Source organism: Miniopterus schreibersii (genome assembly GCF_964146895.1).
Source record: "Miniopterus schreibersii genome assembly, chromosome: 15".
NCBI lineage: Eukaryota > Metazoa > Chordata > Mammalia > Chiroptera > Miniopteridae > Miniopterus > Miniopterus schreibersii.
In genome coordinates, this window is record NC_138115.1 from 17,026,583 (window position 1) to 17,054,228 (window position 27,646).

At 54.4% G+C, this 27,646-nt stretch overlaps 1 protein-coding gene across 1 annotated transcript; it reads left to right on the plus strand.

The window, feature by feature from the left end:
• Nucleotides 1–374: 374 nt before the first annotated feature.
• On the plus strand, nucleotides 375–24,375 carry TKT (transketolase). Its single transcript, XM_081159396.1, has 14 exons — nucleotides 375–607; nucleotides 9,982–10,099; nucleotides 10,898–11,011; nucleotides 11,759–11,856; nucleotides 15,599–15,790; nucleotides 17,423–17,541; nucleotides 18,009–18,202; nucleotides 18,981–19,145; nucleotides 20,697–20,853; nucleotides 20,979–21,109; nucleotides 21,810–21,893; nucleotides 22,000–22,093; nucleotides 23,286–23,408; nucleotides 24,105–24,375. Exons 1-14 carry the CDS (start codon nucleotides 501–503, stop codon nucleotides 24,278–24,280), a joined length of 1,872 nt encoding a protein of 623 aa, XP_081015522.1. The 5' UTR covers nucleotides 375–500; the 3' UTR covers nucleotides 24,281–24,375.
• The last annotated feature ends 3,271 nt before the right edge of the window (nucleotides 24,376–27,646 follow it).

Consider the following 27,646-nt stretch of genomic DNA (forward strand, 5'->3'; position numbering starts at 1 on the left):
TCCCATGTGATGTAGGGGTCCAGGGAGGCCCCCCCTCTCTGTTCCACCCAGGCCCGTGCGGAAGGAGGAGGCGGGGCGACCTGCAGGGAACGCGCGGGCCGGCAGGCGAACCCCGCGCCCGGCCCAGAGCCCGGGGCGGTGCGTGCCCGGCGACCACCGCGACTGCGCCCCTGGCTGCCCCGCAAACACCGGAGCCGTAGCAGGCGCAGGCGAGGCTGCGCGGAGAGCCTCCCGCCGGGCCCGGGCGCCCGGACGCACCGCGGCTTCAGTTTCCGGATCAGAGCCGGGGGCCCGAGCCCCGGCCGCTGCGGGGCGGGGCCGGGGCGGGGCCGGCGGGGGCGCGGCGGCCTGGGGTGATGCGGCGCCCCGCCCCCGGGCGGGCCCGGGAGTCTTAACGCGCCCCCGCGCGGCGCCGGGCCTCGGCCGCCGCCTGCCTGCGCCGGAGCCGCCGCGCCGTCCCGCGTCCCCGCGTCCCCGCGTCTCCCGCTCGCCCGCGCGCCATGGAGGGGTACCATAAGCCCGACCAGCAGAAGCTGCAGGCCCTGAAGGACACGGCCAACCGCCTGCGCATCAGCTCCATCCAGGCCACCACGGCGGCCGGCTCGGGGTGAGCGCGGGCTCGGGCCGGGCCGGGGAGCCGTCTTCGTGACTCCGTGCGGCGCCGCGCGCAGCCACCGCGGGGAGGGGCCGGGGCCGGGCCAGGTGGCGGAGACGCGCGCCTGGCTGCCGGCGCCCCTCCGCCCGCCGGGCCGCGGCTCTCCCCCGGCGGAGACTCCGGCTTCCCGGCTGCGCTGTGGCGCGGGGGACGCGCCCCGTGCGCCGCGCGGCCCCGCGGGCGAGGCCACCATGACTGCGCGCCCGCCGAGCGGCGGGCCATGTGCCGCCCGACCCTCTCCGCGCGCCGTGGGGGGAACAGAGGCTCCGAGCTTAAGTCAGTCGCCCAAGGTCACGCGCGGCGAGAGCTGGAATTTGAACCCAAGCTGCCCAACTCGAGAGCGCCTGTTTTAACCCCTCGCCTTGCAGGCACCTTGGGGCCTGTCCTTCTCCCCGCCTCACACGGCCCCTCCCCGCTGCCACCTCACTTTCCTGCCACCTTGGGCTGCGGGGCCCGGTTTTGCACCGGGGACTGCTGAGACTCCGGGCTGGCGAGTGGGATGGGGGGAGAGGGGAGGAAGGCGGCCCGTGGACGCGGAGCCCTGGCACCTGTGTGCAGGGGAGGCCTTAGGTCGGACTTGGAGGGAGGTGGGGGTGGGGCTGGAGAGGGGAGACTCCTAAGGCTGAGAGAAGGGAGGACCTGGTCCCAGGGCAGCCCCCAGGTGCACTTTCCCCCGGGCAGAGGCTGAGGCTGAGGCGCCTGTCTCCCAGTGTTTTTTCGGGGTCAGCCCTGGAGCAGGAGAAAGGCTGTTGATCCCAAGAAACCTCCACTGGAGGGACAGTGATAATAATAGGGGCTACTGTACAGCCGGAGGCATCCAGCGGGTCGTTAGGGCAGAGTCCCTCGCCTACTCTGAAATGGGGACAATAGGAGCTCCTACACACTGGTGGTTTCAAGGATTCCAGCCCCTCCCTTGGGGCCTGGCATGAGGCTGCAGATACCGGTGTGCTGGGTTCATGAAATGAATTTGGGGGCTGGGTGGGGGCAATTTCCAAGAACCTTCCTAGCGAAGCCGTGTTGCTTAGAACAAGGACAAGATTCTAGCCTCTGGCCAGCTTTATACAGGCTATATTGTTAATAAGTGTATATATATTTTTTTACCTTAAGGGTGGGAATGGACTATCCCTTTATGGCTTTAGGACACCCAGAAAGGATTAGCCCTCTCTTGGCAGGTCCTTTCCCTTCCACCCCACCCCTGTGCACACTTTGGACCTATTATCTCTGTTGGGTTCATATCAGTCCTACCCATTGTGTGACAGCCCCTGCCCAGGCAGGAACCGGGCTTATTCTCCATGCCCCTTTCCCCAGCCTGGAACACAGTAGGTCTGCACACTGTATTGCTTGCTGGGTACTATGGGTCCCTTCCCTTGACCATTTCAGGGAGTGATTTGACCTGAGCATCTTTTTGAGTCCTACTGTGTGCTAAGAGCTATCTAGCTAGAGAGACATAACAGTTACCCAACTAAATAGTATTACACATCTGAGCATCTTACAGGGCCAGATGAGACCTGCAGATGATTGTAAGTTTACTGAGCCAATTAGTATCTCAGGTGTGACACAGAACATCCTTTATGGCTAATATTGTCTCATGTATTTTGAGAAAGACCCTGTGAAATAGATGCTGTTACGTACAGATGTTATAGATGAGGAAACAGGCTAGTGTGTTAAGTGACTTGCCCAAGCTGGTCATTGGTAGCTGTTCTTTGCTACCCAGTGAGGGGCTTGCACTGTCAGGACTACTTCTTGGGCAGGCAGGAGAATGGAGAGAAATTGGAAATGGGGAGATCAGGAGGATTGATGGCAGATACCAGTCAGTCTGAAGGCACTTTGAGAGAACTGAAACATTTACAACTGTTGGGGGCTCCCAAAGAGAGGGGATTTAGAGTTGGTCTCCTGGATCTTTATTAGGCAGTTAAACTCTGATTTCCATGGGAGGAAAAGATACTCTGTGGCAACTGAGACTTTACACCCAGGTTTACATTGTAGTCTTTGAGAGGAACTGACTGAACTCAATGTCCATAAGCAAAAAGGGGGAAAAAATGTGTAAAACACAGCGATTTCTTCATGTTTATGAGTGTGGTAAAAATTGCAGGAAAGAAATACTTAGAGAAAACTCATTTTGTAGACGGAAGTAACATTGCTATACAACCCTATCACAGCGATTTTGAAAGGTGTTTAACAAGAACTGTCTGCACACAAAAGTCGTTTTGGAAGACTTGATATCAGAGGAGTGTTCTGGTCACCAGATGTTTGTTTTGGAGCTCACTGTCTACTCACTGGAGTAAATGAGTTCCATCAAGTGATGGCTCAGTCCTGAGGCCGTGGCCAGTGTGGGGGGTGGTCAAAGCGAAGTGATCATCCTGTCCAGATGTCCCCTTTCTGGGGGAGCTTGTGTTCTTGAAGTTGACAGCACCTTGGTCAAGTCTTTCATAGCCACCTACACAGGCTGGACTCGGACTTTTTTTTTTTAATGTTTTTATTGATTTCAGAGAGAGAAAGGAAGAGAAACATCAATGATGACAGAGAGTCATTGATCAGCTGCCTCCTGCATGCCCCCTACTGGGGATTGAGCCCACAACCCAGGATGTGCCCTGACCGGGAATCGAACCATGACCTCCTGGTTCATAGGTCGACACTCAACCACTAAGCCACACCGGCTGGGCTGCACTCATACATTCTGTCAGTGAGGACCCAGGCTGTAGGGTTCAGAATTCGGTGAGGTCCTGATTTCTTGGTAGCTTTCCCATTCCTGTGCCATCACTGACCCTGTGTCAGTGGACCTCACCAGGGCCTAGGGAGGGAGGACACTGGCTTCTGTGTCAGGGTTGCTGAGGGACAGGGGACTCTTTGTGGAGGCAGCATCCACGGTGGCCAGAGCTCCTCTGGGTCATCTTCCTCCACGTGCTGAGGAAACTGTGGCAAGGGTCCAGCTCATCGAGCTTTAAAAAAATGAAACCCATTGGCTTTATCAGAAAGGACTTGGCTGCTGAGGCTGGTGGTAATAATTTCGTAGTTCTCACTGACCAGGGCTAGACTGTGGCGTTGTCCAAACAGTGCTAAGTGTCATCTGAGGACAGAAGCAGTCCTGAATTGGGAGGTGCAGGCTGTGCTTTTAACATGTTCCCAGGGCTCTGACCCACTGTGTTGGGGAGGACACTTGGCCGCTAATGCCTGATGGACCTGGCTGGTGGACACAGGGAGAAGGGAATCTAACCCCGGCTCCGGCTCCATTCAGAGGGTCTGTACCCATGTCAGGAAGGCCCTTCCCATCTTTAAAGGAGAAGTTCATAGATGGTTTTCAAACTGAGTCCCTCAGGAGTGTGACAGAGACCAGAGTGAACAAACTCAGGGGTCCTACCCCCTGCTATTGTTGTAGGTTTCACATCCTCGTCATCCTTGTGTCTTTGAAGTGGCTGGAAGTGCATCCCTGTACCTAGCTGTGGCATTCAGGGATGCTTTGGCTGAGTGCCCCTTCATTGCCCAGGCCCCTCCAGGTCTCTGGCCTCTCTGGGCAGAAAACCATGCCTGGGGCCTGCTTCTTCATTCCTGCTGCCTTGTCCCAGTCCTGGCCCTGAGTGAGGCAAGAATGAAGCCCGTTGAGATTACCCCAGCAGCAGCATTTCCCAACCTGGTGTGAAGACACCTGGCTGCCCTGTAACTCAGCAGGGCTAGTGGCCAGTGTTTCTTGAAGCCAGAAACCAGGTGCTGCCCCCTGGTTAGGGTCTAGCTGAGACCACACTGTGGCTCTGTGGCAGCTCTGACCCCTGGACTTTGCTTCTAAATTTAGGCAGGCCTATTGTCACTAGAACCTGGTCCCACAAAATCAGGGACTCCCTTATTGCCTCAGATCAGAGCTCTTTGCCCTGGATTTGGAGTACTCTCAGGGCAGGACCTGCCCAGAGCCAGGTCCTTAGGCAGACTCTGTGCACTTATCCTGAGTAGTGTGGTGGAGTCCACTCAGGGGTGGACTGGTCGGAGCTGGGGTGACCTGGTGGGTCTGGCTGACCTGGCCCGTACTGTTTGGGTTTCCTGTTCAGAAGTCAGTTGCACTCATGGGCTGGATGTCACTTCTGAAGACTGCGCAACTGGGCAAAGAGGTGTGGACACTCGAGAACTTCCTCTGCTGGGCCCTCAGCACCTTTTTCTTTTTTAAAAACAAATCTTTAACAGCTCTATTAAGGTCTAATTTGTAAATCATAGCTTTTTTTTTTTTTAATCCTCAAATCCTCACCTGAGAGAGAGACAGACAGACAGACAGACATTGATTGGTTGCCTCCTGATGTGCCCCTACCAACCCGACCCAGGGCCAGGGATGGAGCCTGCAACTGAGGTACATGCCCTTGGCTGGCATCGAACCTGGGACCCTTCAGTCCGTGGGCCAATGCTCTAACCACTGAACCAAACTCGCCAGGGCCAGATCATAGCATTTTAAGTTTATGGTTCAGTGACTTTTAGTAAATGAACAGCGATTTACAGTAAGTTTTAGTGAATTTGCCACAGCTCATTTTGGGATGCTTCATCACCCCTGAAAGATCCCTTATGCTCATTTGTTGCCACTGCCCATCCCACCTGCCTGTGAATGAACGCAGGCAGAATGCGGTTTTTGAGGTGCGGCTTCTCCCATTTAGCATAATGTTTGGACTGTCGTTCATGCCGTTACATGAATCATTACTCATTTCTTTTGATTGCTGAATATTCCTCATTTTGTTTATCCATGCCTCAGTTCCTCATAGCATTTCGCTTTTGTCCTAGCTCTTCTGCCGGCAGACTGTGTGACCTCGGGCCAAGTCAGCTCCCGTCTGTGGACCTTAGAGGTCCCTTCCTCAAAATGAGGAAGAGGTTAGACTCTATCTCTGGCATGTTAAGAGCTAATATTTACTGAGCAATTGCCATTTGCCTGTGCGCTGTGCCAGGCTCTTTACCCACACTACCTCCTTCAGTCAGCTTCTATTAATGTCTCCATTTTACAGCGAGGAAACGGAGGCTCGTACAGGTCACATCCCTAGGGTCTTGGAGCCAGGACGCATCCTTTATTTATCTGTGCACTTTGTGCCAGGTGCTGTTAAGGCCCAAGGATACAACAGTGAGAAGGCTCAGAGTCCCTGTCCTCTTGGAACTTGATTGCAGCAGGACAGACAGCCAGTAAGGATCCACGTAATGTCGGGTGGTGGCAAGTGCGTGAGGGGAAGAAGAGAGATTTTAGGTAGCGTGGTCAAGGAGGGCTTCTCGGAAATAACGTGGGCAGAGCTCTGAAGAAACCTTCTGAGGTGTGGAGGCAGAGTCTTTCCAGGCGGGAGTCGGGGCACTTCAGAGAACAAGGACTGCTTCTGAGGTTCACTTATGCCCTGGCATCCTGGGGCTCTGTTCGTTTGTTTATAACTATATGCATAAAAAAAGAACATAATATAAATCCTGTACATACGTTATAAATAATGAACCTGTGTGTACCTAAGACATTACAGCCCTGCGGGGCGGCGCAGTTGGCTGAAGTGTCGTTCTGTACACCAGAAGGTTGCAGTTTGAGTCCTGGTCAGGGCACATACGGGACAGCCAGTCGATGCTCCTCACCGTGACGTCTCGCTCTCCTGCGCCTCTCCCCCCTGCTCCCCCTTCCACTCTAAAAACAAACCAATGGAAAAAATATCCTCAGGTGAGGATTAACAACAACAAGAAAGATTTTTCCGGGTTTTATTTCATGAGTCAGATTTGGTAAGTTATTTTTTCCTAGACATTTTCCTTTTTTACATTTTTTTGTATCCTGTTCAGAGTATTTTATCATCTGTTCTTAAGCCTTTCTTTCCATTTCTAACATTGCCTTTTTCTTTTCCTGGATCCTGCCTTATCAGAAGTTTGCTACATTTTTAGTCTTTTTTTTTTTTTTAAAGAATTAACTCTTGCCCGGCTGGTGTGGCTCAGCGGTTGAGCATCGACCTATGAACCAGGAGGTCACAGTTTGAGTCCCCGTTGGGGCACATGCCCACATGTGCAGGAGGCAGCCGGTCAATGACTCACTCGTCATCGATGTTTCTCTCTCGCTTCCTCTCTGAAATCAATAAAAACTTATTTTTAAAAAATAAAAAAAGAGAATTAACTCTTGACTTTGATTTTTAAAAATTGTATACTTGCTCCCTGTTTCATGAATTTTGTTCTTTATCTTCTTTCTCCTGTCTGAGCCAACTTTATTGTTCTAACTTTTTGAGTTGGATCTTAGCTAGTGGTTTTCCGCTCTTCTGTCTTTTATTTACTTTCTTCTTAGGGTACTTATTTCTTCTCCATGACAGGTTTTTTTTCTTACGTTTTTCTAAGCATTGAGATGACTTTGATGGGGCTGTTAGAGGTGCTTGGCCTCCCTGGTTGGTTCCTTTGCAGACAAGCCATGTGGTGACTGCCTGTGGTTCAGGCCTGGCGTGTGTGTGGCGTGCATACAGTGGAAGCTGACAGCTCTTGTATCTTGATAATGGAGGGGAGCCCAACCAGAGGGATGAGGGGTTTTCTCTCCACTTTTCCTGCAGGGAAACCTGTGAGCAGGCAGAGTGAGCACTAAAGAGATGAGAGAGACCCTCCTGGCCAGGGAACATCTGGAAGAATGTGTGTTCTTCCCCAGATGGGAGGCATCTTAGAGAAATTTAATTTATTTAGGCCTAGGTCTAAGCTCTCAGCATTACCTTCATAGACTGAATTAAATGGACTGTTAAGGCCAAGGCGGGGATTTTGAACAAACTTGTAACTCCCGTGTATCTTGGGTAAAGTACCCTGCAGTGCCCCCCACCCTGACTCCACCCCCACATATATCCAGCCAGTGTGTGTCCGTGGGTGTGACATACACAGCACCGTGGAATGGGGCCTCCGCCTGTAGTTGTCCCTACCGAGGGGGACAGGGTTACAGGAAAAGCTCAGGCCCTGAGGCCACAGACTCAATACATTTTCAGCCCTGAAGGCCCTCTAATAGATTAAATGTAAAAGTAACTGTGTTTTATGTGTGCCCAACACTTTATAGAGCCCTGTCTCAATCCTTAGCTCATTTCTTCTTTCCTGCCTGCCCTGTGGTCAGTGGTTGGGGAAGGGGGTGGGGAGGTGTCCCAGTCCCAGCCCACAGATAAGGAGGTGGAGGCACTGAGAGATTTGGCATCTGTCCTCCAGTAGATGGTGGTGGCTGATGGACCTGGCCATTTCAAATGCATTATCTTAATGGGACTCCTGGACCCCCACCCCCACTTAGCATCCCCATTTACAAGTGAAGAACCTGAGCCTCAGGGAGGTGAAGCACTTGCTCAGGTCACACAGCTCATATCTCCACCTGGGACACTTTTCAGAGGGAAGTCCCTGAAAGGGGGTTGGACACCTGGCCCCTAAGAATCCTTTATTCTGTATGTTTTTATTTGGTGGGTGTGAAGACAGGGCCAGCAGTGTGGCCAGATGCAGGCTTTAGAAGGGATTAAATACTGCAGGCTCACCCCTCATGGGTCTAGCTAGGAAGGGTTAAAATCAACTAATTTTCAACTTCTGATGTCTCTTTGTGGCTGACCTTCTTTCTCCCTCCACATCCACTCCGCCCAGACTTGGGCACGCTCTCGCCACATGCAGAAAGTGCTTGTAACTCGCCATTTATCTTTGACATGGTGGGAGAATCACCCTGGGATCATGATGTGGACAGGGCAGGCACAGCCCCCTCACCTGCCTTTCTTCTTTCTCTTCAGAGCTGTTCGGCCCACCATCTACCCACATCCTTCCCCCACTCCTCTCATAACAGGGTCAAGACTTTTGAAACAGGGTTCCTCAGGGACAGGGCTGCTCTTGGAGGCGGGAAGGGCAGGAGGTCAGCCTTGACGGTGTTGACTGGGATGTCCTCCATCTGAAGTTCGGCACTGGGGACAAGGAATTTGGGTCCCTGCGAGGCAGAGAAAAGTTTCCCGTTTACATTTCCTCACCTCCCTCTTTCAGGTCTAGTGTCTTTTCCCCATGACCAAGGAGCTCGTAGAAATGGTTAAGTATAAGACGATTGATTGTGTGCTGGGAATGTGGGTACTAAAACGAGCATGGACAGTTCTGAATTTCTGTACTAATGTGTCTGTGCTGGGAGTGACTCACCCCTAACCCAGGGGCGGGGGCAGGGGGGCAACTGGCAGGGGCGGAGGGAAGCGGATGTGAGCTCCAGATGTTGCATGTGCCCTTGGGTTTGGCATTGGGCGTGTTTTAGCGTGAAGGACCTCAAAGAACATTGTCAGGGCTGTGTTGACCTGCATGGCAGAGTGGTATGGAAACATGTTCCCTCAACAAAACCGTGGGCAGAGGGCTTCAGGCAGGGTTAGCCAGGAATTAGCATGTCCCAGCAGGAACCCCAACCTCTAGCCTCAATCCTGGGGGCAGGGACTGGAGTAATCTGGTGGTTCCTGAGAGACTTGAACCTGAACAAGTCTCATCTCTAGGATGTAATGCTTGCACTTTATATTGTTAATTCCTTTGCCAGGTAGCCATTCAAATAACTGTGCAATTAATAGGATGCAAGAAGCTAAAAAATGGGGGACCCATTGACCCCACCACTTTAGGGCTGGAAGAACAGGCCCTGGCCTTTGTCAGCCCCACCTCAGCTCTTGTCACAGGCAACAGGGATTTTTATCTTTTCATGATTGTAGCCTTCATAGATGAGATTGTGTTTGCCTTTTAAATTCTGCACAAAATCATGATTCCCAATGGCTACACCAGCCCTCAAAATGCTGATTTAAAAAGCTGCCAAGTCGCCCAGTGCTGCTATTGGAGAGCCTAGAGCCTGTTTTCAGACGGCCAGCCCTGTGAGGCAGCTGGGAGGTTTGTGGTAATTCCATGAGCCTCAGTTCCTTACCCCTTGCCCATGGCCTTAGAACCAGCACTGGTGGGGCCTGGGAGGGCAGGCCGCCCCTCACAAGTAGGCAGAGTCCTAGGCAGTCCCCTGGGATATAGCTCACTGGTTAGTCACCAAGGGGCCACAGCTGCTGGGTCCTAACTCCTGCTAGGAACCACAAGGCCAGAACTGGGCTCCACTGGCACCAGCCACACCCTAGCCTCGGTGCTGCCTGGCACTGGGTCTGTGCTAGCCTGCCCAGTCTCCTGGGCCCTCCTTTCTTATTCTAGTGCAGCCCCAGAATTTTTTAGTTGTGTGAACTGTTTAAGGGTGTGAACTGTTGGCCCTGGGAGGGTGCAACCCCCATGTTGCAGGGAACAGGAGCACATGGCTCTCTCTGACTCCTTGGGACGTTCACCCCCACGCCCCTGAACATGGGCTAGGGTGAGCCTGTAGGTCAGGGCTCCAGGGCCACAATGCACGTATCTGTCTCTCTTCTGGGCCACAGCCACCCCACATCCTGCTGCAGCGCCGCGGAGATCATGGCTGTCCTCTTTTTCCACACCATGCGCTACAAGTCCCAGGACCCCCGGAACCAGCACAACGACCGCTTTGTGCTCTCCAAGGTAGGAGCCTAGCCTGATGCCTTTCACTGGGGCTGGGTGTCATGGGCCCTGGACCCAGGAGAAGGTGCTGGCAGGCATCTCAAAGGGGACCTGTCTGTCCTAGCATAAGTCCAGCCCTGGCCCAGGCTCCTCTGCCTACCAGGCCCAGCGCTTCCTTTGATGTCCTCCTCAGTGCTGGCCCAGCTGGTAAACTTAACACAAGTTAAAGAATGACTGAATTAATAGGGGACAACGGAAATGATATGCCTGGTGTGCCTGTTTGCCACGTGCAGGCCTTGGGTCCAGGTCTGGGTATAGCTTTGTGGCTTTCTGCACATGGTTTTCTGTGCTGTGCCAGCACCCCTGGGCCACGGCTTGCTCCCTCAGGGGTGGTGGTGCATTGCAGCAGGGTTTGCGATGGGGCACCCTGTCCTGCCCCTCCCACATGAGAATCACAGCCATGCCACAAACCCCTGAAATTCGTCTGTACCCAGGCCTGACTCTGGCCTCTTGTCTCTTGGGGCATCAGAGCTTAGAAGTCTGTCCAAGTCCACTCACATGCTAGAAACCAGGGATTAGGGCAGCCGGCTGCCTGCTGGAGTTTTGGCTTCTGGCGGCCTCACAGCTGTGCTCCCCCTGCACCTGTCCTGGGGCCTGCTTGGCCTTGGCTGGAGAAGATGAAAGGAAGGGAAGAGGCCTTCACTTGGTTGCTCCCTTGAAATGGGTCCCTGGCCGGCAGGCATGGCCAGGCCCCAGGTTTCACGGTACGGTGGGAATGGCTCCCCATCTGACCCCCCCTCCACCATTCATCCCTGGCAGGGTCACGCTGCTCCCATCCTGTACGCCGTCTGGGCTGAAGCTGGCTTCCTGCCGGAGGCAGAGCTGCTGAACCTGAGGAAGATCAGCTCCGACTTGGACGGGCACCCTGTCCCGGTAAGTGTACCCCACCAGTAGCTGCACAGGCCTCTGTCTCCACATCCTGTTTCCCAAGGCATGTCAGAAGGGGGCAGGGGCACCCACTGAGGAGCCAGGGGTGTTGAAAGGCGAAGAAGGGCATTGACGTGAGGAAGGAATAAAAGAAGCAAGTGTTTTGGGGGTTCGCTCCGTTCTCCCCAAGCACCAAACACCCAGCTTCCCTTCCCCACTGGGCCTTCCCGGCCATACAGACGCAGCTCGGAAGAGGTTCATGGTTGCAGTTTGGTGGTGATGCGCCAGGGAAGGGACCCAGTTTGCTCCCCAGGGTGCTAATCCCTGCAGGTGTTTGGAGTTCATGGAAACTGTCACACACACCACCCATCTCGGCACCCACTAGGGCCAAGTATTCTGTTAGTTTTGTCATGAATTCTCCTGGCCACGGTGTGAGGTGGACGAAGTGGGCTCCCTTTACAGATGAGGGAACTGAGGCCCAAAGAGGTTCAGTTCCTGGCCTGAGGTCACACTCCCTCGTGGGCAGAGCCGGTGTTTGAACCACGCCCTCAGTTATTGCTGCGTGAGAATGAGGAGTCACACTCTGGGTGGAGGCTACCCTGGGGCCCGGCCTTGCCTTCTGCAGACCCAGCCTGCGTAACTAAGCCTGGCTGGGGATGTGGGTGTCACGGCGGGCTCCCAAGGCCAGGATCCTGGGAGGCGAGCTGCTGCTTTCTCTCCCCTGTGAATAACTGTGGCCCTCTGTTATGACAGAAACAAGCTTTCACTGATGTGGCCACTGGCTCCCTGGGCCAGGGCCTTGGGGCCGCTTGCGGGATGGCCTACACCGGCAAATACTTCGACAAAGCCAGGTAATACTCCCGTTCCCCACCCACACCCTCGATCGTTTTAGGAAGGGTTCAGCCTTAACTGCTGCCACCAGGCACCTCCTCTTACCTGAATAGGAGCTGAGTAATAGTGCATGAGTGGCCTGAGGTTCGTCCTAGAACCAGAGGAGTAAATAGGCTCAAAGGAATGAAGAGACTGCCCACAGTCCCTTAATAGTGACTGGTGGGGCCAGGTTTGAGCCCAGAACCCATGCTCCTTACCACATGTTCTTTGTCCAAAGTACTCTGGCTGATCAGTTCCTGTGTCACCCCCAAGCCTGGCTCTTGGACCCTGGAAGTCTCAGCAGGCCCACCCTCCAATGCCTGGCTAAGTTCCACAAGCCCAGGCCGAGCTGCTTGCCTTTACCTTGGGAAATGAGAAGATGGTGTATTCTGGAGGGTTCTGGGCATCCCTGAACCCCACCTATCAGCCAGGAAGAAACATTGGAGAAAGTGATGTGATCCTAGAGATTTGCTGCTTCCCCACCAGGTGGTTTGAGGCAGATTTCAGCCACAAGACTGTCTACTGTGGCCCCATTTGACCTGCAGACCAGTCTTTATTGGCTGCAGGCTTTAAGGAAAGCACTTTTGTCGGATGGTTTCTCATGCCATTACAGTTCAGGGCCTTATACTTGGTGCTCAGAGCTTTATAGGCTTTCACCTTGATAAGCCCCCTACGGGCTGAGTGGCAACTGAGTACAATTATCCCTCCCACTGATGAGGAAACTGAGATAAGATGTGGTGGAGGCTGGATTTGAACCCAGGGCATGCACGCATGCATCCCAAGTTTATATTCAGAGTCCCCAGACTGTTCTGAGGGGCCCAAGGGAAGCACGGGAGGTTCAGGAAGCCCTGTGGGTAGGAAACTTCCTAGGGGAGGGGCTGATGGAGCCTGGCCTGCAGGCAGCAGGAAGGGTCCAGCTGTGCAGCAGTGGTTTCCCCAGTGTCCTGGGGCCATAGCCAGGGTGGTCGTGGGGGTTTGGTGGTGACTGCAGGCCCACCAAGGACAGGTGGCTGCAGGGTCCTTGGCTGGATGCTACACTGCAGTGAGCACCGACTGTGTGCAGGGGAAGGGGCTCCTGAGACTACTCTTCAGGAGGTGGCTGGGACTGTGAGGTGTCCCAGACCCTCTCAGGCCAGTGTTATCTGGCAGCACAGCATTTGCTTCCAGTCCCCAGAAGTGATTCACTGTGAAGAAAATCACAAACAGTGGGTTGTATGTTTAAGAGTATTTTATTTGGCACAGTACCAGAGATGTGAGTTAATTAGTCCCTACAGTTGCTTGAAGTAATTCCCTGTGAAGGGTCATTTCCTGACCCTAACATAATGGGATGAGCCAGTGTAGAAAGAAGGGGTTTAGCTGTCTTCCCAGCAGCAGGGTTGGCAAAGGCTCAGGGCCTGGGACTGTACCTGGGGGGGAGGGGGTGGCAGGAGTGTCAAGGGAATTATCAGGCCATGCCAGGCGCCCGGAGGTTCTGTCCTGATAGAGCAGATCTGGCCTCCAAAAATGTCTGCCTGGCCATCAACAGGGAGTATACATCAAATGACTTTTATTTATTTTTTAACTAACTTTTTTATTTGGATTATAAAATACTTACTCATCTGAAAAATACAGAAAAGCATTAAAAAGAAATGAACATTTTTCTCTATTCGTAGCCACTCCCCCGTTTAAATCTCAGTGTATCATATTTCCTCCTCATTATTGTGAGAAGAAACATACAAATTTGAATCCTATACATTCTGCTTTTTAGAAAACTCTGAGCATCGTGAACATTTTCTCACATGTAACTGTCGAGGTCTGGCTTAATGATTGCATGATGTTCTGTTATGGGTCTGCTCCAACCTGTTCAGGCAGGCCTCTGTGGTCAGGCATTCGGGGAGGTTTTCAAACACCTGCACAAATGCTGGCCCCCTGTTTAGGGTCCCTTCCCTTATGGTGGTGACTTGGAGCCTTGGGGTGAGCCCTGATTTCTCTGGGGCTCCAGTGTCTTTCCTCAGGACCTGAGGATGCCCTCCTGACCTGAGCCTCTAGGTCCCAAACGGCCAGTCTGCCTTCCTTGGAAGTGGGTGTGGGTTGGGAAGGCAGCCAGCCTGCTTCCATGGAATTCCTTTCTGGGGAAGCTGGGTTCCCTATAGGCCTCTGACTCAGCCCTATCAGGTGGAGACTTCCATGAGCTCCCGACCCCCTGCAGGACACACCTTCAGATAAGCCACTGAGCATGGGCCCTGGGACCTTCTGCTCCTGGCCAGGTAACTGGTGGCCTGGCCTGTTGGAGGCCACAGAAGGGGAAAATGGGGGACTCCTCCTTAACCCACTGGCCTGTGGAGGTGCTGAGTCATGCTGACAGTGCCATGGCTGTCCCCACCCTCTTTCCAGCTCTCCTTGGCTTGGCCCTACAACAAGGAGGCCTAGAGGCCCCAAAGGCTCTACAGCCAGCACCAGGGCCCCAGCTCCAGAACCATTTCCTGCTGCTGCAGCAGCAGGGCAGCTGTGTGCCGTCGGAGCCCATCCAGGCACCACCCTCACTCCCTGGACACTGCATGCAGCTGGACGCTGGGCAGAGGAAAGGGGTATCTCCCAAGTCCTGCTGCTTCTCCCTCTGACATGCCTTCCTAGACAGCAGGGAGTGCACAGCCTGGACTGCGCAGTCAGGCCTGTGTTTGAATCCCCGCTCAGCTACTCCCAACTGCATGACCTTCAGAAAAGTATCTTCACATTTAAGCTATCTTCTTGTCTGTGTTTTGGGAAAAACAATCACATTTACCTTCCCCAGAGGGTTATTCAGCACACAGCTCAGCACCTTGCTGGAGCCCCTAGGAGCCAGCCTATGATGGGGTTCTTGTTTCTATGTCTGTGGCCGCTGCCCCCTCAGCCATTCCCTCACATCTGGGTGACGTATGGGAGGGAGGTCAGAGCCCCTGAACTGGTCTCCCTGCCTCTAGCCTCACCCCCTGGCATCCCCCTTCCCCAGGTCCAGGGAAGGTTCTGTTCTTTGGGTAACATCTCAAGTTCAGTGATGTTTTTACCACATCACTCTGCCTTTGAAAAGGTCGTGGTTGCCTGTGTTGAGGGCAGGAGAAGGCCCCTGGGATGGAGAGAGCCCAGGCCTAGCTCCTCTTGTCTTGGGCAAGAACCAGCCTCAGGCCCTTGAGGAGAGTTCATCCTGTGAGGCACCTGTCACACCATGAGTCCCCTCCTGAGTTGGTACTTCCTTACCTGACGCTTCTCCCTCTAGGGTGCTAGCTTGGCACACCTCCCAGCCTCCCCAGCCCAGCTTCTTTGAGCAGAAAGGTCCCCTTTCCCTCTGGCCCACCAGCGAGTTCAGGACTCCCCCAGCACTTCTGGTTCATGGGAGAGTGGAGGGAAGTGGGTTTGGCCCTGCAGTGGGCAGCTGAAGCTCCTCCTGACAGTGCGAGTCCTTGGCCTGGTGAACATTCATTTTCCTCGTGCCCTGACCACCCCCGATTCTCTAAATCATACTGACCAGACTACTGCCTCTTAGAGCTTCTTTTCTTGGCAGCCAGTATTTTCTGGAGCTCCTGACTGCTTCCTTCACAGCCCTTTCCTTGCGGTGTGGACTTGGGGTGGGCATCAAGGAGCTCAGAGCACTGTTGCACGTCACGGGTTGTGGCTCCTTTACCCAGGGTGCAGGCTTAGGAGGGACAGGCCAGGAGCATGGAGGCCCATGTGAGAGGTGCCAGCCTCATACCCACTCCTTATCTGCAGCTACCGTGTCTATTGCCTGCTGGGAGACGGGGAGCTGTCGGAAGGCTCTGTGTGGGAGGCCATGGCCTTTGCCGGCATCTACAAGCTGGACAACCTCGTTGCCATTCTTGACATCAACCGCCTGGGCCAGAGCGATCCTGCCCCACTGCAGCACCAGATGGACGTCTACCAGAAGCGCTGCGAGGCCTTCGGGTACGTACGGGGCTGGCTGTGGCTGGAGCACCCGCACAGCACGGGAGCCATAGTGCTCAGGACTTTGCAAGGTGTGGGGCTGAAGCTGGAGGCTGAGTCTCCCTTTTCAGGTTTCTACTCATAATTTCAGACTTTGGGTATTCGGGCTTAAGTGGCAGCCCAGGCTACCTCATGGATTTGTGGGCTAAGGCCCAGTTTTAAGTGAGTTCCTCTGTGGTTGTGTGGCGTGGTAGTTCTTGGAGACTCCACACAACATTCTCTCACACATGCCTACCTTGGTGAGTGGGGGCCCACGGTGTGAACCACACTTGCTCAGTGAGGCTGGGGGACATGCAGGGGTTTGAGCCTTGGTCTGCTGGCTGCCTCCTGTGCCCAGCTTCAGCCAACCTGTGGAAGAGAACAGGCCCCCTCTCCTGGTGAAATGGGAGAAAGGGTTTTCAGACTCCCCTGTGGGCCCTAAAAGGTGGTGTATTCAGTCAGGTGTTACAAAGCAGGGAGGGCGATCTGGGGGGGCATCAGTTAGTGGGGCTCTCACCTCAGATACAAGCCACTCTGCAGTTAGGACTCTGAGAGCCCCAGGGCCAGGGCTCAGTCCGGGCCGAGGAGACTGGAGGACTCGGGGCGTGCAGGGCTCTGGGGGCTGAAGGCCCTCTGTGGGTGCGTCGGTGACCAAGGGAGGTGGAGCTGTGGGACCGATTACACGGGAGACAACAGTTTGTTACCTCTGATGACTGACCTTGCAGAGGGAGAGAGGGAAGAGAGCAAGTATTCTCTCTGTTGGCCAGAAGAGGAAACGGCCACAAAGTGCCTCAAAGGCCTCCGTAAGGCCACACCAAGCTGGGGGCTTGGACTGTAACCCCAGCAGCTGGGTCTGTGTCTAAACTTGTGGCTCTGAAGCCAGATTCATTAAGTCCCGCCTCCCATACTAATTTGCTTTGTGACCTTGAGCAGGTTATTCCACTTCAGTGTCTCAGTTTACTTGTCTATAAAATGGGGGTAGCAGTGGCTCCTCCCACTCCCCTGGGTTGTGGTGAGACTTGCATGGGTCAATATGTGTAGGGTTTGGCCCAGTGCCTGCACGGAGTGCACTTGGCACATGTCAGCTGCTGTTTTCATTATTATTATTAATACTCCATAAAGCGTCTCAAAAGGGGTTGCTCTAAAGAGAATGGTTGCCCTGCCCCAGCTTTCCCCTTGATGTTTGACAACATGGCCCAATTAAAAGAGTTCCCAGCACCACATCCAGCATCTGTATGGTAATCAGGTAAATGACAATTGGGCCCAAAAATTCATCAAGAATCAAATAGATTCTAAACCCAGTGCATCGTCCCCAAAGCAGCTTCCAGTAGGAGATGAATAGATCAGGAACCAAAGAGGCAATAAATGGAATAAGCTTTGAATTACTTAGGAGAGAGAAGGAAACTCTGTTCAAAGCAAACAGGAGGAAGTGAAATAATGTGAAAAGAGAAAGCACAACCCAGATTGGAAACAGGAGCTTCTTAGACTCCCCGACTCCTCCAGCTCTTTCCCAGATCGCAGTTGGGCGGTGGAACAAGGTCAGGCCTTTCCCTGGGAGCCCCTCAGGATCCTCAGCACTGGGTCCTCGCCCCTCACTCCCCCCTTTGTCCCCAGCTGGCACTCCGTCATCGTGGACGGACACAGTGTGGAGGAGCTCTGCAAGGCCTTTGGCCAGGCCAAGCACCAGCCCACAGCCATCATCGCCAAGACCTTCAAGGGCCGAGGGATCACAGGTCCGTATGCACGAGCCTCCCTCCCCAGCCGTGGTGGCCTGCTCTGTGGATACGTCAGGCGATCGGCAGTGCTCACCCTGCTCTAGGCCTCCGCTTTTCCTCCTCATGGCCAAGATCCCGACCCAGTCAGGAAACTCGTTTCTCTCTCACACCCCTCTCTGTGGGCTCAGGCTGCAGGGGTGACACAGAAGAGAATGGGACAGGCGACCTGCCCAGGACGGCTCCCTCCCCATTCTGGCTGTGAACTGCCGGAGGAAGAGGAGGTGTCTAGTCAGTGGGGACCGGGCATGTGGAGTCTGGACCCCGTGGTGCCCAGCACAGGGCTCTGTTCGACTGTGGTGACGCTGTTCCTCCCTTTACCCTGACCATCCCTCAGCGGTTAGGGCGCCAGGCCCCACGGAGTAGCTTCCCTGGCCCACGGAGTGTCCGTCTTACCTGGCCCCCGTCCTCCTGCATTGCACCCACAGGGGTAGAAGATAAGGAGTCTTGGCATGGGAAGCCCCTCCCCCAAAACATGGCTGATCAGGTCATCCAGGAAATCCACAGCCAGATCCAGAGCAAGAAGAAGATCCTGGCGACTCCCCCACAGGAGGACGCCCCCTCAGTGGACATCACCAACATCCGCATGCCCACGCCACCCAGCTACAAAGTTGGGGACAAGGTAGAGTCTGGCCTTGCTTTCCCGGACTAGCTGGGTGGGGTGGCCGTGGTTCTCTGGCTCCCCCAGGTTGGGGCCAAGACATGTCTCTAGAGGGCTGGGAAAGGGAGGAGAGGGATTGCTTCAGGGTAATGAGGAACCCTGAAGTGTTGTTCCTGCCAGTTCCTTCATGGAAACAACCAGCACTAGAATCATTTACTTACAGAGGCTCAGAGAGGGCAAGGGGTTTCCCCACAGTCACACAGCAAGCTACCAGTAGCACTGGGATCAAAGCAACATGGCTCCTGAGTCCCCCATCCCTAGCCCATCAGGGCCTTGGCCTGAGCTCAGGACTGGCCTTTGTCTGGCCTGGCAAAGGCTAGGGAGGCCTGCCCTGCTCCCGGGCCCTCCCCTGGGTGAATCCATCTGTGTAGCTGGCGTCAGGCTTTCTGACTCCCAAACTCTCAGTGTATCCCACACAGAGTGGGGTGGGTTTACAGACACCCTTACAGGGGAGGGGAAATTGAGGATGTTAGTTCATCTTTTGCATCTCAAAATAGCCCACAGCGGGGCTGGACAAGGGACGACAGGGACTCCCGAGTTTGTTGTAGAACTTCTCCTTGGCAACCTTACAGAAGTTAACTTTCCATAGGGTATTGTGTTCTTAGGCTTCCTTTTTCTGCCCCAATTTTTATTCTTTTTTTCCCTAAAGGTATAGCCCCCCAGAGACTGTGCAGGGTTCTAGGCCATACCTCACACCTGCCCACAGCGGTGCTCAGCCTTCCCACTTTCCTCTTCGCAGATAGCTACCCGCAAGGCCTACGGGCAGGCCCTGGCCAAGCTGGGCCACGCCAGTGACCGCATCATTGCTCTGGATGGGGACACCAAGAATTCCACCTTCTCAGATCTCTTCAGAAAGGAGCACCCAGATCGCTTCATCGAGTGCTACATTGCCGAGCAGAACATGGTGGGTGCCAGGGGCGGGCAGGGGGGCACAGGGCCAGCCACAGCCTCGGGAGAGCTCTGAGGGCTACAGGGGCAGGGCTAGAACCCTTCTGTTCCTTTGGGCAGCTACATTGGTTGTGCCAGGTCCCTCCCAGGTACCCAGAGAGACCCCAGAACAGCTAGGATCCAGCATTGACCCTTGACCTCAAGTAGCCACAGTTTGTGGGGAATGTCATGCCCGGGTGTAAATGTACAGGATGAGTGCAAACAGAAGAGCTGAACGGGGCTGTGGGGTACACAGGAGAGCTGCATGTGAGCCAGGCATGGTGGTGAGTGGGTTCTCTGGGGGTGAAGGGCCTTGCAGGTGGAAGGTTGGGCTGGGACATGATGGGCCTACCAGTCAAGTCTGCTGAGCCCTTTTATGCACAAGGCTCTGGGCCCCTGACATGCACACAGTTGGGTTAGCAGCCCCTCGTCAAGAACTGAGGTGATAAAATAAGGGAGGGTGTTTTCTTTTTTTAAATATATCTTTATTAATTTCAGAGAGAGGAAAGGAGAGGGAGAGATAGAAACATCAATGATGAGAAAGTCATTGATCGAGCCCGCAACCCGGGCATGTGCCCTGACCGGGAATCGAACCCTGATCGCCTAGGATCCTAGGTCAACACTCAACCGCTGAGCCACGCCCGGCCGGGTTATCCTGTGTTTTCAAAATACCCACTTCTCCAGGCCGAGGAGCCCAGCCTGGCCTGCAGGCCTTTAGGAACCCAGAACTTCCTCCCTCTGGAGGCTACTGGCTCTAATACATCCGAAGTTTTCCAACTGAACTTGAAGTTCTTTCTGTGGCTTCTAGTCTTGGCAGCTGGGGAGGCCCAGGATCTGAGGGAGGAGGGCTTGTGTCAGTAGTGCATTTCAGAGCTGTGGAGGGGGCAGCCGACCTGGAACCAATGCCCATACTCAGTGCTGCTGGGCTGGGGCCTCTAGTGGCATTCAGGGGGTGGGAGGACTGCTCTCTGCAGAGGCATTGGGGCTGGCGAGGAGATCGTCCCGGGCAGCTTGCACAGGTTAGGAAGGATGGATAATCTGTGCCCAGCGTAACTAGCTGCTCTGTTGAAAGGTTATTTTTGCTTGTTGCTACGGGGGGGGAAATGTTCCCCGGGACACTAATTTTCAGAGAAATTTTCAAATGGTTATTTCAGCCCTGGCCAGTGTGGCTCAGTTGGTTGGAGTGCCTTTCCTGTGCACCCAAAGGTTGCTGGTTCAATTCCCAGTTGGGGCAACGTACCTTGGTTGTGGGTTCGATCGGTGGTGGGGGTGCATACGTGAGGCAATCGATCGATGTTTCTCTCTCACATCCATGTTTCTCTCTGTTCCTCTCTCTAAAATCAATAAAAAATACCTTCGAGTGAAGATTAAAAAAGAATAGACAAGTAAAATGGTTATTTCAAGTCGAAGGAGTTTAGTGTTTAGAAACAGATTACGGAGTCTGTGGTGTGCAGGAATCACTTTGAGAGGAGAATTAACAGCCACTAGGGTGACAGAACCCCTAGCCACCTTCTCCCTCTGCCCCCAGGTGAGCATCGCCGTGGGCTGTGCCACACGCAACAGGACCGTACCCTTCTGCAGCACTTTCGCAGCCTTTTTCACACGGGCCTTCGACCAGATTCGCATGGCGGCCATCTCCGAGAGCAACATCAACCTCTGTGGCTCCCACTGTGGCGTGTCCATTGGTGAGTTGAACGGGGTCAGGATGCTTACACTGTCACTTCCCTGGATTTCTGGACCAAGCGGTAAGAGGGGGAAGCAGGTCCACGGATTGGGGTTTTACTTCAGCATGTCCTTTCCCACATCCCAGGGGAAGACGGGCCCTCTCAGATGGCCCTGGAAGATCTGGCCATGTTTCGATCAGTCCCCATGTCAACTGTCTTTTACCCAAGTGATGGGGTGTCTACAGAGAAGGCGGTGGAATTAGCAGCCAATACAAAGGTTGGTCACATGACTGTTCTCTTTTCTGCTGGCACCTGGCTTTCTTCCTTAGAGGGACAGGAGGGAGGCCAGCATGCAGGCACAGAGCTGGTCATTCACTGCCCTTCAGTGCTGTCTCCTGACCTTGCCCCTGGTGTTCGTAGCTTGTAGAAGTTAGACTAGGAAAAGCCAAGTGCACACCATCCTTCCTGCCACGTGGCAGGCATTGCCAGTCAATCACCATGCTCTTGCTCCACTGAGAATCCTGGCAGCCCTGTCAATGTGGCAGTTGATATCTATCTGGCTTTCCTGAGTTGGATTCACCAAAACATAGCGAGCAACATGGTCATGACCAAGGGCCGTGGTGCCATAGACCAGAGTGCCCAAGGACCAGGGTGTGCTGCATGCATCCTGGGGAGCAGCCCACTTGGAGGCCACTCTGCCTGATGGGAAACTCACTTCCCGTCGGGTTTGGGCCTGGCAAGGCTGTTGGGCCACTGTCCCTCAGGAGGAGTGTTTGGAGAGGTGCATGCTACAGGGGCAAGACAGTCCTTTTCCCACCTAGAGGGGCAGCCAGCATGAGGTGACTGATAGACACCTCCATGGGTTTGAAGTGTGGAGGACGTTTGTGAATGGAAGGTGAAAGCCTTTCTAGAAAGACTTTGCTATTTGAGGTTGGATGTGCTATGTCCTGTAATCCTCTGTTATTGTTTCATTCCAGGGCATCTGCTTCATCCGGACCAGCCGCCCAGAAAACGCCATCATCTATAGCAACAACGAGGACTTCCAAATCGGACAGGCCAAGGTCAGTGTGGTTCATGTCCCGGTAACCCCTCAGAATGAGCCCGAGGCCAGGGCCCACCTCAGGCCACCAGTCCCTGAGCCTCACTGGCCCCCTGTATCACCCCCAGGTGGTCCTGAAGAGCAAGGATGACCAAGTGACTGTGATTGGAGCCGGGGTGACCCTGCATGAGGCCTTGGCTGCTGCTGACCTGCTGAAGAAAGGTGAGGAGGGTGGGACCCAAACAATCTTAGATCAGGTGCTAACTGCATACGAGGTCTTGGGGGTAAGAATTAATTTCATCCAATTAAATGATGGTGATAATAGCCACGCTTTGAGCACTTACTATGTGCCCAGCATGATGCTAAATTCTGGGGCTACAGTGGCCACAGTCCCTGCCCTATGACCCTAGTTGAGGTGCCCAGCACAGTGGTCCGATCAGAGGCCCTGGGGCCTGCCAATAGGATTGAATCACCACCTAGCTGGGCACTAGTTAAGTTATTTAGCATCACTGTGCCTCAGTTTTCTCATCCATGAAATGGAAACACTGTCACCTTCCCCTGGGGATTCAGTAAATAATAACCTGGCGTTATTATCATTGCGAGCTTGAAAATGTTAGCTGCTGGTAATGTGAGAGAGAAAGGTATTAGCTTCCTCTACAATAGAATCACAGTAGATGTCACATCTCAGCTGTGCTGAGCATGGAGAGGACAGGCATGGGCATCCTTAGGGCAGTAATCTCAGATTATGTAGGACTGATAAGCAAAGAGGGGAGTGAAGAGGCCCAGGCAGAAGGAACAGGGCATGTACAGAGCTCTGAGCAGCTGGAGGAAGGCAGGGGCAGGAGCAGGATGGGCTGGAGACTTAGGGGAGCCTGGCCCCAACAGGGATGGAGATCCAGAGGGAGGGAGTGAAGGAGGCATGACAGAGCTGGACTTGTCCTTCTGAGATCATTCTGTTGGGTCATCACTTCACCTGACACCCTCATGCCTGCCTGCAGTCACAGCTTCCTTCCCCATCACCCACAAGCACATGGCTTATCTCAAATCAGACACTTGGACTTGTCTCTCTGGCTTTCCCTCCATCTTCAGAGGCATCAGAGAACAGATGTTCCTAAAACAGCCAGGGAAGAGCCCCGGGAGGTGGGTGGGTGCAGAATGCTGGAGTACGTGGGCACCACATATCGGCAGAGGATGGGGCAAGCCACTGCGGGTTGGCAAACATGAGCTCAACAGTGGGAACAAGGGGAGAGCAGGTCCTCCCTAGGACGGGCAGGCCACAGGCTAAGCTTTTAGCTGTGTGACAGCTCTCAGGACACCCCAGCCAGTCCCCCTCCCAGGGAGCTTATCAAAGGGCAAACCCACAGCATCCAGCCCATTCCCCTCAGCCACGTCCCTGCATCTTCTATCCTCACAGAGAAGATCAACATTCGCGTGTTGGACCCTTTCACCATCAAGCCCCTGGACCGGAAACTCATTCTTGACAGTGCCCGAGCTACCAAGGGCAGGATCCTCACAGTGGAGGACCACTACTATGAAGGTAAAGCGGTCTGGGCCAGAGAGCCAGGGCTGATGGGTCAGGGGAGGGCCCAGGGGGCACAAGGCTGGACATCCCTCCTTTATCTCAACCCTAAGAGGGCAGATGTGGCCCAAGAAATCCAGAGCTGTCCTCAGAGCAGCTGAGACTTGGCCTCTTAGGCCTCAGGCTGGGCCTGGAGACCCAGCGAACTCTCAGCTGCAGAATTGCTTCATGGAGCCCCTGCCACCCAGGAAGCCAGTGGGGATTCCAATCTTACTGCTAAGAGTAGAAAAAAACATGGCTTGTGTCCCACAGGTAGCTATTGTGCAGACTCAAACTGGGAAAGCCACAGAATTTTTGTCTCATGAGTCCTTTCCAAAGCAATCCTCCATAACCACACAGCACCTTCTCCCCACAGGAGAGGAGATGGGCCTGGACTCTGGGGTCAAGTGCAGACACTAGTCCAGTGATGACAGCTGCCCAGAGGATATTATTAAAATGATTCAGAGGCCACATTTGGGCTTATGAAAAAAGGCCCAACAGTGGTTGATTAGTGATGTCTGTTCCGGCTGCCATCATGGGAAAGGGGTGTTGTGTATGCCGTCTCTGTCAGCATTCGGTTAGGGAATAAACTCAGAGGCTAGCAGAGGGCCAGGGGACCCACCCACTGCTCACCCTGAGACCAAATCACCTGAATCACCTTTTTCCTTTGCCCAGGTGGCATAGGTGAGGCGGTGTCCTCTGCAGTAGTGGGCGAGCCTGGCGTCACCGTCACCCGCCTGGCTGTCAGCCAGGTACCAAGAAGCGGGAAGCCAGCCGAACTGCTGAAGATGTTTGGCATTGACAAGGACGCCATTGTACAAGCTGTGAAGGGCCTTGTCACCAAGGCCTAGGGAGGGGGGTTCTACACATTCCTGAGAGATTTCTGGCAGAGGTGCTCAAAGATGTACTGAGAGGAGTGGTAAATATATCTTTTGAGAAAAATCAATCAGCCCCTGAAATGTTTTTTCTTTGGATGCAGCCTGTGCTGGTTCTGGGGAGGAAGGAGAGGCAGGGAGGTTGGCACCCTTGGCTCTGGGCCAGGACCTGGGTGTCCCAAGGCCTTCTGCAATCACCTCCCCTGGCATCCGCCTCAACTGCCACAACTGCTCCCGGCTCCCAGGCACCGCCAGGTGACTGAACTGCAGACTGACTTCCTGCCCAGAGGCTGCACCCCAAATTCCCCCCTCACTCTCAGCCACCAGCCCCGGGGAGGCTGGGAACTGTCCCGTGTGCCTTAGCGCCACCTCCCCTCCCCCAAAGACCCACAACCCCATAATCAGCCCTGTAATCTCCAAGGGTAGGGAAGTGCATTTGCTTACTGTCCCTGCTCCTTGCGATCCTCTTAACCAGTAATCTCAGAGAAGCAGAGGGGCACAGGGCAGCCCCATCCTGGCGAAGGTGGCCCTCAGGTTGGCATCAGAGCTGCAGGTGGTGGGTTAACAAGAAGGTCCAGCTGCCACTGCACCACAGACCAGAAGTCCTCCATCCTGAGAGTGCAGGACTGCCTCCCCTCAACTTGTTAAAATGCAGGTCCCTGGGCCTTGCTTTCAGAGCCTGGGACTCTGCATTTGACCACTGGCCCAGGAGCTTCTGATGTCACACTTAGAGAGTTGTGCAGGCCTCAGCTCCAGCCCCTACCCACTGCTGGTTCCCTCACTGCTGTGACCACAGCCTAGTTATCCCCCCGCTACCTGGGTTCAGCCGGAGTCAGCTCTGCTTGTGGCCAACTGCAGAGACCTTTGTACTACCCTCGGACAAACTAATGCCAGGGAAAGAGGGCTGGACGCCCCTGGCCATGGCGGGGGGAGGGGGGGTCCCCAGGAAGTCCTCAGAGCCCTTGGGGAAGATGAGACACAATCTGGACAGAATGAACCAGTCCAACCCTCAAGCAGCAAGCTGCCTCCCAGTCGGCTGTTGATTGGGCCAGGCTTGGCTGTACCAGGGGCTCTGTGTCTGCATTCAACTCACCAATGCCAGAAGGAAGGGGAAGAGCGGGGATGGGGAGGAGGGCTGGGCTGGGGTGCTCGTTCACGTCTGGGCCAGGGCTTCTCAGCCTGGGAGTGACTTCAGCACTAGGCTTGGGGGTCTGCGTAAGCTCCAGGGAGCCTGGGGGCACCAGGCACTGCAGGAACCCACGCGGGGAGGAAGAGGGGGATGGGCAAGCCCTCTTCTGCATGGGCCAACGGGTAGGGAGGGGGACAGTTCTCAGCCAGAGCTCTGGGTCCTAACAATTACGATGCTCCCTTGTACAGTTACGGGCTGCAAAACATTTCAGTCAGCAACGGAATGCATATATGACAGTGATCCCATGAGATTCATGGAGCTGAAAAGTCCCTTTCACCTAGTGACATAGCACAACGAATTACGTTTGCGGTGATACTGGTGTAAACAAACCCACAGAGCTGCCAGTCGTATAAAAGTGTAGCACATACAATTACAGTAGTATGTCAGTGTAGGTTTTGTAGGTGCACTCTGTGATGTTTGCACAACAAAATCACCTAAGGATGCATTTCTCAGAAGCCGTCCTTTTGTTAAGGGCCACAGGACCATAATCTGAAACAACAGTAAACCATAGACCAGTCGGGAAATGCGCAACGGTCGGTAGGCGGCAGCCCTGGAGAGGGAGCTGGAGCGCCGCCTGGTGGTCTTCCCTGGCACTGCAGCGCCTGCGACAGCGTCCAGGAGGAGCTGAGAGGCGGCAGGAAGGGGCCACTGATTGTCAAGCCTGGGCCACAGCCAGCAGGGAACAGTGAGCAGCAGGAGTGGGAGGTGAAGGTCACATGGCCGAACACCTGCAAGCCAGTGCTTTATGTGCACACATCTCATTCAGTCCTCACAATATGATTGTCCCCATTTTACAGAGGAGCTAGAACTGAGGCTGAGGATACACCGGTTACCCCAGCACAGTAAGGGACAGAGCTGGAATTGAAAGTCAGGTCCCTATTACTCCAGAGATCCCAGCCTCTTACCCTATTGCACCTGGGGGCCTCTGTAGAAGGGGTTGTGCAGCAGACCCCCTGAAGAAGGGCCTCGGGTCCTGCAGAACAATGGCCATGGGGAGTGTGGAGGGAGCTCAGATCCTGTAGTTGTGTCAGCAAAGTCACCCGTGGTCCCCAGAGCCTACAGGCCCTTGCAGAGAAGCAAATGGTGGGACAAGGGCATCCGAACCATGGGCACAGGCCCAGGTCTTCAGGGAGGCTAGGGTGGCCCTGCTGCTACGTACCCTGGGCAGCTATGGCCCCCAGGACCTGGGCAGGAGAGACAGCTGTCCTCACTCCAGCCTGCCAGCCTCTCAGGCCCACACAGCTTGCTAAGGAGAACATAACGCCTGGAAGGTCAGGCTAGGAGGGAGGGGTAATATTCCCAAGGCCCCTACCCAATCATCCGCAGCCCTGGGACAGCAAGTGCACAGGAAACAGACACTTAGGGATCCAGGTACTATGATGAGCCCCTGAAACTGCCTCCTCTTTTTTCACTGAGTAGCCTTAGTGCAGAATACACTGGCGCAGAATGTTCTAAAAGACAGGTGGACCCTCGTGGGAGTTCCAGTAACCTTTCATTTCTCCCTCAGCCCCTGGCCAGGGAGGACAAGAAGCCAGGACAGAGTGCCCAAGGCTCTCCATGGCCTGACCGCTCAGCCGGGAAGGCCTGGCTAGGCCTATGCCTTAAGCATCTGAGTGGGAGAGGTCAGCATGGCCCACAAGAGCCTCAAGACACTTTCCTGGTCCCAAAACAAGGCCCTCCCAGCCCAGCTAGCGGAGAATGGAGGCCAGAGACCACTTTTCTTCACACCATCACATAGCCATCCATGTGACATAGCAATGGAGGTGTGTGGGTGTGGGTGCCCTGGTCACTTCTCATAGTCCCCAAGCCACTCATGTGAGGCTGAGCCTGACCAGGGTCAGGAAAGGAGACAGACACGTCTAGAGGCACATTGCAAGGCTCCACAGACGAAAATGCTGTGGAGTAACCCCACCTTCACTGTTCTGTGCTCTGGGCCATTGGGGGAGTCATCTCCCCAAGCCTCAGTTTCCTCAGCTGTTAAATGGGAATAATGATAGGAGCCTTATAAAGCTGCTGTGAAAATAAGTGATGTACTAATAGTGTTAGCACAATGCTAGGGAGATTAGGGCTCGAAAGACAGTTACAATTGCCTAACAAGCCATAGGCAAGGGCACTTGGCAGGGCTGGTGGCATTCAGCACAGAGCTCTGTGTG